Source organism: Mastigoproctus giganteus, chromosome 5, assembly GCF_048544385.1.
Source record: "Mastigoproctus giganteus isolate SK-2022 chromosome 5, ASM4854438v1, whole genome shotgun sequence".
In the NCBI taxonomy this organism is placed as follows: Eukaryota; Metazoa; Arthropoda; class Arachnida; order Uropygi; family Thelyphonidae; genus Mastigoproctus; species Mastigoproctus giganteus.
This window is the reverse complement of record NC_143579.1, coordinates 206,242,067-206,257,942: the sequence shown is the minus strand read 5'-3', so window position 1 is coordinate 206,257,942 and position 15,876 is coordinate 206,242,067. Positions and strand designations below refer to the sequence as shown.

Sequence of the window (15,876 nt, the reverse complement as noted above, 5' to 3'; positions counted from 1 at the left end):
CAGATAGCATAATACCCACAAGGCAATGCGTAGGGGCAACACGGGTGTCCGTATGCATGAAATCACATTCTGATGGATCTGAAATCAAAGCTGCCCTCCCAGTTCTAATCATCTCATTGTTGCGGTCACTTCAATCTCCAGCTGAAGGTTAAAAGGGGGGCTTTTCGCCAGTGTTTTTGGATTGAAGGCAAGCTAATTCATCATCCACTGTTTTTACTATGGCAATTAACATATGGCCTTTTATGTGCTCATGCTACATTGGGAGACATGTACAAAGCTATAGGTTGCTACTACATTGACTAATTATTTTAAAGTTAATTTTATATAATTAACTGGTCTCATTTTTTTACCCAGGTGTTGATGGTTAAGCAATGAAATAAAGAACCTTATCTACGAAATAACTTGGAATATGCAAGAGAATTTTTGCTGAGAGAAGCAGATGTGTCAGCCTGGAATACTAGATTTGAGTCCCCTTTGCATGTAGCTGTAAAGGTTTGTGGGAAAGGTAAATGACCAATGTTGACATATCTGAATTTTGTTTCTAACGTAGTTTCCTGTGGGTCTTGGCAGTCTCCTCCTCCCACCCCAAGTTAAACTCTGTAGCATTCAACCATGCAATAAGGTAGACGGGTGAACTGGAATCACTTGTCAAAAAAAAAAAAAAATTGCATTCTTGTAATGCCAAACACAAGATCGAGGGAGAGACTACAAGAGAAAGGCCCCATTGGAGAAGAGACCATCACTGTTGTGATTTGAGGTGCCTAGAAGGCAGGCTATTCACCTCAACTTAAGTTTGTGAGAAAAACATCCAAGTGTTAGCTGCATGGTTAAGATTGCCTGGTATTCTGGTATCAAAATGAACATTGTGTGAGGTCGTTAGTACTTGCCAAATCCTCAGCATCTCGATCAGCTGTCTGTATGACTATAAAATGGAAGCAATCTCAAGTTGTGAACATTAAAATCACCTCACAGTTAGAAAAGTTGGACTGGAGAAAGTGGTTTCAAAAAGAGGAAGTTAAGCAGTTCAAAGTGATTAGTGGAACTGGGAGAGCAATAGAGGCAACAGATGAATTTGACAGAATGTGGTAGAGATTTTAAGCCAGCGAAGATCGAGAAGATTCCAAATTACCAAGTCACTGATAGGGATTATCAGAACAGACATATGACAACTAGCACTTCTGAAGCAAAAGGAACTGTATAGTGAATATTCAGACAACTGAAGTTGAATCAACCAATAACTGGGATTCTGTTAGAAAAGTATATGGGGTCTGGCAGACTAAGTGGAAATGGAGGAAGTTTCGATCTTTTTGCAGATAAGTCTGTTTTATTATTTTGACAATTCATGGTAATCAGAAGCAAAGGTGGCAAGGGCATGCTGTATGAAGTAATGAAATTTTTGGATATGGCATACACATGGTAAGAATATACCATGTTCCTTGACAATGCACCAGCATATACACTACTGGACTTGCTCCAGTGACTATCTGACAGAGTAGAGACAGCAAGATTATACACTACTTGATCTGGAAACCTAGAGGATTCCCAACCAATAGGTTAGATCTGGAATCTAGTGGCCAGCCCCCTTGAACACTATTTTAGAGCTGTACCCTCAAAAAAGATTGTATCTCGCCAGACCCCCAGGAGCTCACATCTGGCAAGTATGGGCTTGGCAAAACCAGGGTCCTGAGCTTGATATAATCTTTCTTCTCTTTGTTGGCAATTACCTTTTGACTCTCTCTCAGGATAACTTGGGAATTTTTTTTTTTTTTTTTTTTTGGCTGGTGCAGCATAAGCCTCAGGCTTCCTTGCAGGGGCTTATATCTGGTGTTGGCTTCGCACACCCAAGGTCCTGGAGCTGGATATATCATTCTTCTCTTTCTTCACAATTCCTTTCTACTTCAAACTTGTTTTTCTGTCTGGCTCTCTCTTTCTCTCTCTCTCAGGGTAACTCAGAATTTTTTTTTTTTTTTTTTTTTGGGCTAGTGCAGCAAAACCCTCAGGCTTCCTTGCACCATATTGCTAATAATCTCAAGAGACATCAATCACACTGCATGATGGAAGAGATGAAGGGTGGGGGCCTGCCGGAGCTTTGCTGCTCTAGAGACTAAACATGGGTTCCACCACTTGAAACCTCCAAATAATCAAAGTGGAGGTATTGTACTGATTTATGAGTCTTCTACCACAGACAAAAAAAAAGTGCTTCCCTCACACAGGCAACTATACAGTTGACCAATCTTTGAATTTATTCACTGTCAGCCTACCTGCAAAGGCAACACGTTCCTGTAATCACTGACTCAATGGCTAAAAGATAATTTCCTACAATCTAAACCCCAATCCCTGTAATTTGAATTTATGACTCCTAGTTCTGGAATTCTTTTTAACAGTGAAAAGACCATCCATTTTACTAACAACTCTCAGAGCCTTGTCACTCCTGACGTGCCTGGTTGCAAAGCTCTGTAGCCCCATATAATCTGTCTTTCCTCATATGGTTGCCCTTTTGCTGTTCTCACCAAGGCCAAGACAAATCCCTCATGCACATTGCTATCATCTCACTTGATTCTTTAGAAATCACCCTTTGAATACAAAGATTGATTTAAGACATCTGGAATTTTTTTGTTTTGGACTGATTGTTAGAAACTACCAACAACTGATTACTACTGCTTCAAAGACAATACTGTTGTAACTGCCACCTTCAGAAATGAAGAATTCAGTTTTGGCCCTGCTGTGAAGACTTAACTGTTCTCAGTTCTAGATGTGTACACACACACCATATAATCTGTCTTTCCTCATATGGTTGCCCTTTTGCTGTTCTCACCAAGGCCAAGACAAATCCCTCATGCACATTGCTATCATCTCACTTGATTCTTTAGAAATCACCCTTTGAATACAAAGATTGATTTAAGACATCTGGAATTTTTTTGTTTTGGACTGATTGTTAGAAACTACCAACAACTGATTACTACTGCTTCAAAGACAATACTGTTGTAACTGCCACCTTCAGAAATGAAGAATTCAGTTTTGGCCCTGCTGTGAAGACTTAACTGTTCTCAGTTCTAGATGTGTACACACACACACTCCAGATTTTCTGTTTAATGAAAAAAAGGACTAGACACTCACATTGCTTTAAAATACTACACCTATTTTCACATTTCTTCCTATGTACTATACATTGTTCTTATGCTTATTTGTTTATAAGTGTCTGATTATATGGTTTCCCCACCTCTCAAAAGTGAAAAAATCAGATCTACATACATACAATACACAAAACAAATGTGTTACCATCACCAGATTTTATAATATTGTCTTGTGTATATATCTTCTTAAAATGCTAATTGTACTTCTGTCATCTTACTAAAGGACATTGCTAAATCAAACTTAGCATTTCCACTATACACACAATTTAATGTTAAATGTAATACAGATTATCTATCAGACGTGACAGTCAATTCATTAACTGGACAAACAAAATTAAGCACAAATTTGCTTAACTGTTTTAAAAATTCCGTATTTAACAGCAAAGCTATAGTTTTACCATTTTTGTGAAACAGTTATGTTAAATTGTTGAGCAGGAGAAGGGATTAATAATAATAACTGGAGTCTTCATAAATCTGGAGAGCTGGCAGCTGTGAACAGTGTTGATTCTTCTGCACATCTACAATTCATTGATTTAAAATTAATACTGCAAGTAAACTGCAAGGATTTATAAACTTTTGTAGCGCTAAGCAACTTGACCTCAATATGGTTTCCTGTAATAGCAATGCTATCACTAATTTTTAATCCCTTAAAAGGTCAAAAGATAAAAATACAGTAAACCCCCACTATTCGCGGGAGTTACGTTCCTGAGAAATGCCGCAAATACCAAAAACGCAAATACTGAGTTATGGCTCTCATAGTAATAAAGGGGTTCCGTTCCAAAGTATGAAATATATAAGAAAAACTAGTCTAAAATTTTGTTTATGTATGTATTATATGAACCTTCATAATATGACTATGTGCATAAACAGTACATAGTGAAATGCAAGCATATGGCATCGAAATGAAAATAAGAAACAATTTAATATTAAATGTAATATTTATTATAAATTTCAAACCAGCACCCACCTTTGCTAGCTAAAAAACTTATCGCGCCAGTGCTATCACCAGTTTTGCAAAGTGTTGATAAAGGAGTTTGCCTTTTCACGAATGATGAGTGAACTTAACAGAATTTTATTTTGAGTTCGGTCTTCTATCCACAGATTTAAAGTCTTTTCCATTTTTTCTAATTTAACATCACGAGTTACAGAGCAAATTTTTGAAGCAATTAGCGCGTTTTCACGGACACTACGGAAGATTTTTTCTACTGATTTCTTGATTGATCGCACCGTTGACTCATTGATTTCATAATATTTTGCCACTGAGGAAACATTTTTACGATTAGAAATTTTATCTAATAACTCAATTTTATTTGCTAATGTCATCACCTTCTTTGATCTTTTCACATTTCCCTTGTTATTTGTAGCCATATTTTTGTACGGGTTAGAAAGAACTTGTCCACAATAAAGTCACATTCTTCCATTAACATACTCGAAAAAGTCTGTTTTACACTGCAAAATGGTAGATTTATCACTTTTGTAAGCATATCAATTTATAAGCATATAAATTAAAAGCAAACGACGAAATCTTCCATGACAAGTGCATAACATATACTGAACAAGGATTAGCGAGAAACATCCACGCTCGCGATTTTGTCACCCATCTCCCCCCACCCACTGAGTGCTGTTTTGACCGGGAAAGATAATTTTAGCTACACCCATGTTTTTTTATGGCAGAAAATGTTCACGGCGCTTTAAAAGTCACATTTTTTTAGGTTTCATTTTATATTAAATCAGCGTCTGCGAATACACAAAACCGCGAATACCGGGGGTTTACTGTACTCATAATATATATTCTTTTGTAAACTCAATACGATATCCTCCTTATGCAAACAAATTAAGATCTTTTCAGTTTTCCAGTTCATTAAATATTGCTGTTACCTAATCCATATTAGAAGACAATGTGATTAGTAATTCTGTTGTGGAAAACAAAGCACACGATTATATTGATAAAATAACCCATCTTGTAAGAAAGCAACCAGCATTTTAACAAACTGAAATGAAAGTTGTGATGTTAGCAACATACAGGCTTTTAATATAAGTGTGTGTTGATAACATGAGATTTATCAAAATAATCATGTGAAATTAATGTATTGACAAATAATGGTTCAATGAACTGAAAGACACCTGTAATAAAAACACCTAACAAAAAAAAAAAAATAATAAATAAATAAAAATAAATAAAGTTTCCCCAATTATCTTGTCACTTGGATTCCACTTATCTTGAAAAGAAATATTTCTAAACAAGATACATGAAAATCCAAGTAACTCAAAGTTTCTATTATAAAAGGTTTTGTCTCTCACTTTTTTAGTTGGGAAAGAAATCACCTTATAATTATAAATGTGTGTTTTGTATTAAATGTATATTACACAGCAAAAAAACACAAGCAATGCTGGAGATGCAAGCTTTATTGGTGGCATTTACCCAACGTATCATATATATACATATATATGCAGACAAATGTATATATGTATATATACAAACACATTATATTGTGGTGCAGTATCACAAAAGCATTCATGAAACAGCAAACTGTTAACACAACATGTAACTAGTGATAGTGTGCTGCAATTTATTTTTTATGATAAAGTAAAGATGAGTAACGCCACCATAACTGAATTCTTTGAATACTACTACCTGACAATGTGAAAACTTTTATAAAGCATTCACAAGGCCACTTTTCTTTTAAGTATTTTTTTTACATATAACTAAGCATGTTTATGAGACTCCTTTTTTTGTATGGATCTATTATTTATTTCAAACCTAAAGAAGCAATACTTTGAGCAATAGTTAAATGTTTAGGGAAGCATTTACATTAAATTTGTTATATTTCTAAACATTACTGTTTTTTTTTTTTTTTTCTAATTGGGGAAAAAAAAAAAAGCCCATTTTTTTTGGGCAAGCTCCCAACACACAAGTCCTAAACATATGCAGGAGTAACGCTGTCACTTCATAATCAAAGAGGATGATACTTCACACATTCTTAATTAAAAAATATCACTTGAAATACACTACAAGGAACAAAATTATTAGCCAATTGCAATATTTACAACAGTAATCTACTTACACTATGTGCAGCAAGGATAGGTTAACCTGACATTCTAGTGTTACTCCTTCACTGTGTTCAGGAACTCCAAATACCACAAATGGCAAACAAAGGAATGTAATACATAAGGGAACATGATTGTGCCATGCAAACAACACAGTAGCTACACAGATGAGGCACAGATCATGTGTTTGTACACTATAGAGTGTATAACCAGTCACATGTTAAGAACAATAGGTTAACTATTCTGTGGAAGATATATATATATAATGAGGCTTTTTAAATTTTTTTAAATAAAAAAAAAAAAACCTGGAAGTTTTAATACAAGTAGTGTCAAAATATGAAGAAACTAGAAATGTGCCTAATAAATTTTTATCCTTTTTTTTTGGGAGGAAGGCAGAATACCAAAGACTACTTTCTTGCCTTTTAACAGGTGCAACAAAAAAAAAGTTCCTTTTTTTGGTGGTGTTGGTGGGGGATGATGTGTCAATAAGGAATGTTTTTCTAATGTGGCACAAAGGGATACCTAGAAAACTGTAAGCTCTTATATTAAGAGCTAAGATGAAATGCGTGAACTGAAAGAAAAATGAGAAGACTCGGACATCTTACAACTATTCACTGGGACAAAATTAATAACATAAACCACACACAGAACTTGCACTTGGGACATTCATGTACAACACAAACAGATTCATATACAGGTACATAAAGAAGCTCAACACCAGTATCTTTGGCTCCATGTTATGTCTCAAAAATAGTTTTCCTAGCTGCTTACCCATAGATTTTTTTCCCCCACAGTTTCTACACAAACTTTATGAGCACCCAAGTTTTTAGCCTTCACACTGTGAAGGCAAACATAAGGGAACATATAACACAAAGGCATTTTTACATTTCTCTATGCATATATATATACTTCACATAAAAAAAAAATAATAAAATAAAAAACCTGTGAAGGACTGCCCCATAATTTTACTTAAGGGGATGAAAACAATATCACAGCTTCACATTTGAGACAATACAATACACAAGAAAACTTTTGGAGGCAAGACCTACATATATAGAAAATAAACAGTGGACTATGCTGCCAACATAACACTTACAAACACATTACAAAGTATAATTCACATATGTATATACACATTCACATGTACACTCACATACAAAATAGTAATCTTTCATTGGCCATAGTTCATTCCCTACTTAGGTGATATATATATACATTAACATTTCAGTCAAATCAACATCGAAATGGAGAATAGGTCAGTTATGTACTGTTGTAGACTGTTGTTGTTGTCGCTCCACTTCTTCAACAAGCAGGGCTTTCTGGTGAGGAACTGGGGGCATATCTGGCATTTTTTGTTTTAACACATCAGTACCAAACCATTTGGCTAAATTCACTGGGGACTGCCTGTTTGTGTTTGGCTGGCCTGGCAGAAGATGTTGAGTTTTAGCATCTTAAATAGGAGGGGAAGGGAAAATTAAAAATTTCAGTTCTTGTATAAACTGCTGTATAATCTTTTAAACAACAATCAAACAAAGCAACTGTTAGCATAAAAAATATAAATAAAACCAAGTTTTCTATCGCTGGTTCAAAATCTATACAGAACATTGCAGAATCAAATTTCCTATCCTAAAAATTAAAATAAAAGGCAAATACTATAGATTCATTATATAAAAGGAACTATTCACAGTAATGGAAAGATAAAAAAGATGTTAAACTGACCAATACATTCCATGAGTTTGCATTAATTTTACAACTCAAATTTGAAGAAAAATAAATTATTTTCATATAAATTCTCAAATAATCTCCATTTTTATTTTTCAGATAAAGCAGAGTGGCAAAGCATAGGTTTAAGGTTCACTATTTTAGTCACGTACTATATATAGTACATATCTGCCAATCTTGAAACTTCAAAACAAGATTTTTGTATAAACATTTCCACTACTGGTTTTACCTCAGATTTTTTCCCTTGTAAATAAGCATGAAAAAAAAAAAAAAAAAAAAGGGTTACTCAAGTCTAGCTGTGCAATTTTTTCATCAGCAAATCCTAAATGTGCAGAAAGCTGAAAATTGAAAGCATACCTTGTTTACACACACACAGTTTTTTTTATTTAATGTAATTTCAATCTTTTTAACTAGACTTATGCCACCTAGACACAAGGGCTAGTATTTCTTGTTGGCAAGTTATCCTAAGTCCACCAGTCACTTTCTCCCTTCAGCAACAACTTTGTCATCATCCTTAACCCTTTCAGCAGTGAATTTCCTGAATGTCTGGGCTCTGAGCAGTGATTTTTCTGCTAGCAGCTGGTTCTATGGAGTGAATTTTTTCATGAAATTTTTAAAATTTGATTTTATTTTGGTTGCCTAATATTACAGCAAAATTATTTCAAAAACCAAATCAGAATAAAAACAAACAAACAAGGTTTATTGTAATTAGCAATTTGGCCTTTGTTATCACTTTACCTGATTGTGGCTTACGTGCGTGAAGAGGAACTAATTTGTTCTTAAACTTCATGTTATATCCAGTTTCTACAGTCACCTCCTATACTTTGTATGGCTGTTGCTGTCAATTAGCACATGAAAGAAAGCAAACAGTAGAACATTAACCTTTTAACTCTTGATCGTTAGTAATCCTGGATATAAACTCCATGCACATGCACACTGTGGGTGACCACCCAGGTGTGAACCAATGTAAGCAGGAGTAGAGGTGTGGCACCCACACCACATGGAGGAATGTCGCCCCTCCATGTTACCAGGCAATACTAGGTGGTAGATAACTCTCATTAACTGGTGCAATACCACCATTTTGCTTACTGGAGGCTTGAAGTGGTGAAACCCATGTTTAATCTCCAGAGCCAAGTTCCACTCAAACCTTCCCCATCTCTTTCATCATGCAGTATGATTGATGTCTTTTGAGGTTATGATGGACATTAAGGCAAGATCCAAACTTGCTTACATTTCGAGGGTACAGCCCTAAAATCGTCTTTGCAGGCTGGCCACTAGTACGTACACTGGATCAAACATATTGGTAACTCTCTAGGAGGTTTCCGGAACAGCTAATGTATAATCTTGCTACCTCTACTCTGCCAGATAGTGACCGAAGGGAGTCAGAATAGTGTGCGTGTGGGGGGGGGGGGTGTTGTCTAGGCCACGTTATGTCAGGAATCTGGGTATATTCTTACCATTTTCATTACTTCATACAGCACGCCCCCCCCCCACTTTTCTTACTATCTAATACACCATGAATTGTCAAACTAATAAGAGTATGCTAATCTGCGAAAAGATCTAAACCTCCCAAACACTTCCTAGTCCCTTTCACAAATGTGTTCTCAGTTCTAATCTCAACGATTTCCATTTTAACTTGAAGTCTGCCAAACCCCATGTACTTTTTCTGAAAGAATCTCAGTTATTGGTTGATTCAACCACTGCTCATCTCAGCTGTCCAAATTATCCACTGTATGATTCCTTTTGTCTCAAAGGTGGCACTTGTGCATATGCCCATTCCGATATTCCCTGTTAGAGACTTGGTAATTTGGAATCTCCTCTTTTCAACCTTCCCTGGCTTAAAATCTCTCTACCTCATTCTGTCAAATTCAACTATTGTCCCTACCATTCTCCCAACCCCACTAATCACTTGGAGCTTTTTCACTTCCTCTCTTTGCAACTTGACTTTATCCAGTCAAACTTTCCTAACAGTGAGGAAATTTTCTTTGGTGATTTTAATGTTCACACCTCCAGCTGGTCGAGATGCTGAGGCTTTTGCAATTAATACTGACCTCGCAAAGATTGTTCATTTACCTACTAGAATACTGGACAATACTAACCATACAGCCAACACACTTGATCTTTTTCTCACAAACAACCCTTCTAAGTACACGGTTGAAGCAAGTGGTCCTTTAAGCACCTCAGATCATAACTTGGTGATTATCTTTTCTCCAATGGAGCCTATATCTCATGGCTATTCCCAACCTCGTATTGTGGAATTACAAGAATACAAAATGAGATAACTTGTGAGATTTAGTATTAGTATTAGTAACGGCCATATGGTGCAAGAAAGCCTATGGCTTATGCTGCACCAGCCAAAAAAAAAAAAAAAAAAAAAAATCCGAACAAAACAATGATAAAAACAAAAATTAATTAAACAAATAAATAATAATAATTAATAAATAAATAAAAATAATAAAATGAAATAAAAAATAAATAAAAAGGAAATTAATCCTATCATCCTATGTGCTTCCCTTACCCGAAAGTACTATCCAGATGACCTTTGAATTTCCCCAAACTGTCGGCCTCTACCACCCACGAAGGCAACTTATTCCAGTAATTTATAACTCGCTGGCTAAAATAAAACTTCCTGCAGTCCAATCTAAACATTTCCCCCCCCATAACTTGAATTTATGTCCCCTAGTTCTAGCATCATTTATAATCTTGAAAATTTTGTCCTCATTCATTTTAATGATGCCTCTCAGAGCCTTAAACACCTCAATCAAATCTCCTCTAAGGTGTCTAGTTTCCAAACTCTGCAACCCACATATTCGAAGTCTTTCTTCATAAGGACGCCCTTTTGCCGATCTCACCAGGCGAGTTACCCTTCTTTGCACCCTTTCAAGAAGCTCGATGTCTTTCTTTAGGTGCGGTCTCCATACTTGAACACAGTATTCCACGTGTGGTCTAACATAAGCCTTATATAATGGGATTATCACGTCCCTATCTCTACTTGCAAAAGTTTGATAGATCATCGATAGGACACCATGGGCCTTCCTTGCAACCTGTTTACAATGCTCAGAGAATTTCATGTCCGACCGTATCGTAACACGCAAGTCCCTTTCCTCCAGTACTGGGTTTAGTTGAACTCCACCAAGTGAAGATATATATATATATAATGAGGCTTTTTAAATTGTTTTTTTGGGATTACTGTTTCCCAGGTGTAATACCTTACACTTTGTTGGATTAAAGCACAGCTGCCATTTTTCTGACCATTCTTGAAGTCTATCTAGGTCTCTCTGAAGAAGCTCAGCTTGACAGTGATCATTAACTACTCTACTAATTTTAACATCATCTGCAAATTTAGACATCACGCCCTCTATCCCTTCATCAATGTCGTTTATGAAAATTAAAAACAACAGTGGTCCTAATACTGATCCTTGGGGAACCCCACTTCTTACATCAACCCAATCTGAGGAATAGCCATTTATCACAACCCTCTGCCTCCTGCCCTGAAGCCATCCTTCTATCCATCTAAGGATTTTCCCAGTGATTCCAACCTGTTCCAGCTTATAAAGCAACCGCTCATGTGGGACTGAGTCAAAAGCTTTGCTGAAATCTAAATAAACAATGTCGAAATTATTCCCTAAATCCAGCTCGTGAGTGACCCTTTCGAAATAGCGAACCAGATTTGTTAAACATGATTTTCCCTTTACAAAACCATGCTGAGTATCCTTGAGAATTTCAATTCGACCCAAATGATCCTGAATTCCACCCTTGATGATTGCCTCCATGATTTTCCCTACTACTGAAGTCAGACTGACAGGTCGATAATTTTCCACTTCACTTTTAGAGCCACCCTTATGTATGGGAGATACATTTGCACTTTTCCAATCCAAGGGAATCTCCCCAGAGTCTAGTGATGCTCGCATAATTAGCCTCAGTGGTTCAATGCACTCGCTTGCCGCCTCTCTTAAGATTATACGTATTTCTTTTCTTCTTTTCCTTGGTGAGATTACTGTTTCAAAATTTCTGATGTCAAAGTTTGCTCAGATCATGCAGGAATCGTTTATTCCACACTCCACTTTAAAATCTCATCCTTTATCTAAAACTTGGTTTTCCAATAAATGTGCTAAGGCTGTTCAAAAGAAGAATGTTGCAAATCATGATTGACTTGTTTCCAGTTCTTCAGTTTCACTTACTGCCTACATCAAAGCTCACAACAATTGTAAAGCCAAATCTGTCCAAATTAGATTTTGAACAGGCTAAGAGTAGAAAACTTGCTTCTTGCTCTAATGGTAGCTAAGCATTCTGGTCTCTTGCCAAAGCTATTGGCCGCAACTTTTGCCCATCTCTGCTCCCACCTCTGTCAAAACCAGATGGTTCTACTGTCACTTCGGCCATGGATAAAGCCGATCTGCTAGCATCACATTTTTCTTCCAACTCATGTATTAATGATCTTGTAAAACACCTCCCACCATTCCAACACTCTCCATTCAATGCCTCCCATGGTTTTCCATCACAAGGATGTCGACGAATCTTGATGCTAAGAAAGCTCCAGGTCCTGGTGGTATTTCTTCACTTGTTCTCAAAACCTGTGCTCCGCCACCTTTTTTTCACTTTATTATTCCAAATGTGTTTTCCTTCTGCTTGGAAATTTGCTCATATCCAGCCAGTTCCTAAAAAGGGTGACAAACCCTACCATCCAATTATCGTCCTATTGCAATTACTTCTACTCTTTATAAAGTATTGGAGAAATCAATTAACTGCCAACTCTTAATGTACCTAGAATCCTTCTGTCTGAACAACGATCACTAGTATGGATTCTGTCAGTGTTGATCCACTGGTGATATTCTTGCTTATGTTACCCATTTATTGATAAATTCAATGGAAAAGTTTGGTAAAACACAAGCAGTTGCTCTTGACATCTCAAAGGCTTTCGATCGTGTCTGGCATAAAGGTCTTCTAAAGAGGCTTCCATCTTATGGTTTGCCAATTTTTTTGTAATTGGTTATCCAATTTTCTCTCTGACCACTCATTGAGGGTGATGGTAGATGGCTCTGTCTTCTTTTTTTTTTTTTTTTGATTTGGTAGTTATTGGCGCATCGGCTTCTGTGGCCATATTGCACCTCCCAAGGTTTTTGCAGTACTTTGATCCAAGCCCGAGGCGGGAATCGAACCCGCGACCTTTGGGTTGCCGGGCAGGTACTTTTACCAACTCGGCTAGCCCGGTCGGCGCTCTGTCTTCTAACTTCTCCACTAATGCTGGTGTCCCCCAAGGTTCAGTTCTTTCCCCCACTGTTTTCCTCTTGTGTATTAATGACCTTCCACTAACCAGAAATCCTATCCATAGTTTTGCTGACAATAGCACATTGCATTCCACTTTCCATTTTGAGAAACCTTACCCTGCTCAATCAGCTTCAACTTCTCGAATGTCCACTACCAATTCCTTAAATGTTGATCTCCATGTAATTTTCCAGTGTGGCAAAGACAACTTAGTTGATTTCAATCCTTCTAAAACTTAGTCCTGTCTTATATCTCGCAAAAAGGATTCTCCAGCTCCTATGCTTATCTTTGGTGACACTCAATTTCTAGGCAAGATGATATATCTCTTTTGGGGATTACCCTGTCTTCTAATATCGCCTGGCACAAGCACGTTACAAATATTGCTTCCTCTGCTTCCAAAAAACCTGGTTTTTCTCTTTCTCTCTCAGCATTACTTTTCTTTCAAACAGCTCTTCACTATGTACAAATCAGAAATCTGTCGATGAATCTTGATGCTAAGAAAGCTCCAGGTCCTGGTGGTATTTCTTCACTTGTTCTCAAAATCCGTGCTCCGCCACCTTTTTCCTATACCAATTCCTTAAATGTTGATCTCCATGTAATTTTCCAGTGGGGCAAAGACAACTTAGTTGATTTCAATCCTTCTAAAACTTAGTCCTGACTTATATCTCGCAAAAAGGATTCTTCAGCTCCTATGCTTATCTTTGGTGACACTCTCAATTTCTAGGCAAGATGATATATCTCTTTTGGGGATTACCCTGTCTTCTAATATCGCCTGGCACAAGCACATTACAAATATTGCTTCCTCTGCTTCCAAAAAACCTGGTTTTTCTCTTTCTCTCTCAGCATTACTTTTCTTCCAAACAGCTCTTCACTCTGTACAAATCAGAAATCTGTCCTACCATGGAATATTGTTTCCATATCTGGGGTATGCCAACAAAAGTTCTCTTAGTCTTCTAGATTCCATTCAGAAGAGGGCAGTTAGGTTAATTAATGATTCATCTCTAACAGTCTCTCTCTACTTGCTGTCTAATAGACGTACTGTTTCTGCTGCATGCCTCTTCTACAGATACTTCCACAGGCACTGTTCTTCTTCTGAATTGGCTTCTATAATTCCCGCTCTCTCTTTCAAAACAGTCTGGACATGTGCTGTCACCAGCCAACACCCATTTACTGTCCAACTTCAAACTCACAGAACCAAGTTTTCACCTTCCTCATTTAATCATTCAACTGCCGTTTTCTGGAACAACCTCCCTTCATCGTATTTCCTGAAAATTGCAGTCTATAGAATTTCAAGTTTAATATAAACAAATATCTTCTTTTGTCTTTTCAACCTCCAACCCAAGCACGATACTAAGTACTATAGGTTCTAATACCTCTCGTGTTTGGGGTTTTCATAAAAATATTGATTGTAAAATTTTGTTTTTAATGGTTTGTATGAATTTCCAGAAACACTGACAGTTTCATTTTTGTTGATGACTTTCTCAAAGAAACTGGAAATTCAAATTATCTTTTTTTACTTGATTTTAATGCTTTCTTTTTTGTCTACTTCCACTTTTTCACATAAACACTTCCGCTCTACTCCAATAAATGATGCTAGAACAGCTGCATTCTTGTTTCAATGGTTACTGTTATCAATTAAGCTGAGTCCCAAAGTGATCACAATAAGGGGCATCCACTGTATATACATATGTATATAGAATGAACTTCAGAAATGTTAAAGTTTTATTCCCACACAGCACCCTTCAATGGATCAAAAAAGATGGGAGCCCAAAAGAGTACAATCAGGGCTGCAAAAACTTGGCAATTACTTTCCTTGTTTGGAAACTTGCCTATAGTTTTTCACTGCCATGCAGGAAAAGATGTCTTGAACTTCTTACATGGGGATTTTGGGGTGCATGCGAGGTGTACATATTCCATGGATTTCATTTCGACTTCTACCTTTTCATGTCATTGATGGGTGCCATTCATGCATAAAATTGAGATGAAGGTGTTGCTGCAGTGAAAAGGTGGGCTGTGAAAGACTGAAGAGAACCTCTATTGAAAAGGATTACTAGTCCTTGTGACCAGGTGATGCAAAGTCAAAAATCGGAGATTATAAAATTAGAATATGTAAATAAGATATAAAATGAGCAACAATTTCAGCATTTTTTAATAAATTTTTGCTGATAAAAAAAGTTTTAGTGCACAACTTTGATGGCCCTCAACACTACAAAATGTTATGAAAGCAAATCACACAAAATAACATTATCACTATAATTTCCAGAAAGACAGCACTGCTAATTATGCATTCTTTAGAAATAAAGATTTAATATTTTACCTTGATAAGTCTGGTAAATTAGATTTTGCTACTAAACAGAAAGATCAAAGGCAAGCCCCTGTTATCTTTACCATATTAAATACTTTATCATAACCACTATGAGATAATTAAAAAGAAATTGTGATTCTTGCTAATTTTTCACTGTTTTCTTCAGGAGGACTTTTCCACCAAGGCTTAGCTCTATTTATCAGAAAGTATGTGAAATAAAAACTGAAACGTGCAAAATTTTACAAAACAAAGGGAAATAAAATTAGTAAAGCTAACACAAAAAAAAAGAAAAGAAAAAAAAAAAAGCAATATATTAAAATATATTCAGTAATATATAATAATGAACATACAATAATTGAGCACGAGGCCACAAGAATATGCGCAAGATCCCTATTTACCAGT

At 36.4% G+C, this 15,876-nt stretch overlaps 1 protein-coding gene across 3 annotated transcripts in view; it reads right to left on the bottom strand.

Annotated features, from left to right (window-relative positions):
* Nucleotides 1–6,533: 6,533 nt before the first annotated feature.
* Nucleotides 6,534–15,876, bottom strand: part of LOC150086031 (uncharacterized) — a 371,398-nt gene continuing 362,055 nt past the window's right edge. For all 3 annotated transcript variants that reach the window (XM_090374340.1, XM_090374341.1, XM_090374342.1), the window contains exon 21: nt 6,534–7,632. In XM_090374340.1, coding sequence (XP_090230466.1) covers nt 7,439–7,632 — 194 coding nt within the window. In that variant the 3' untranslated portion in view covers nt 6,534–7,438. The remainder of the gene's footprint in view (nt 7,633–15,876) is intronic.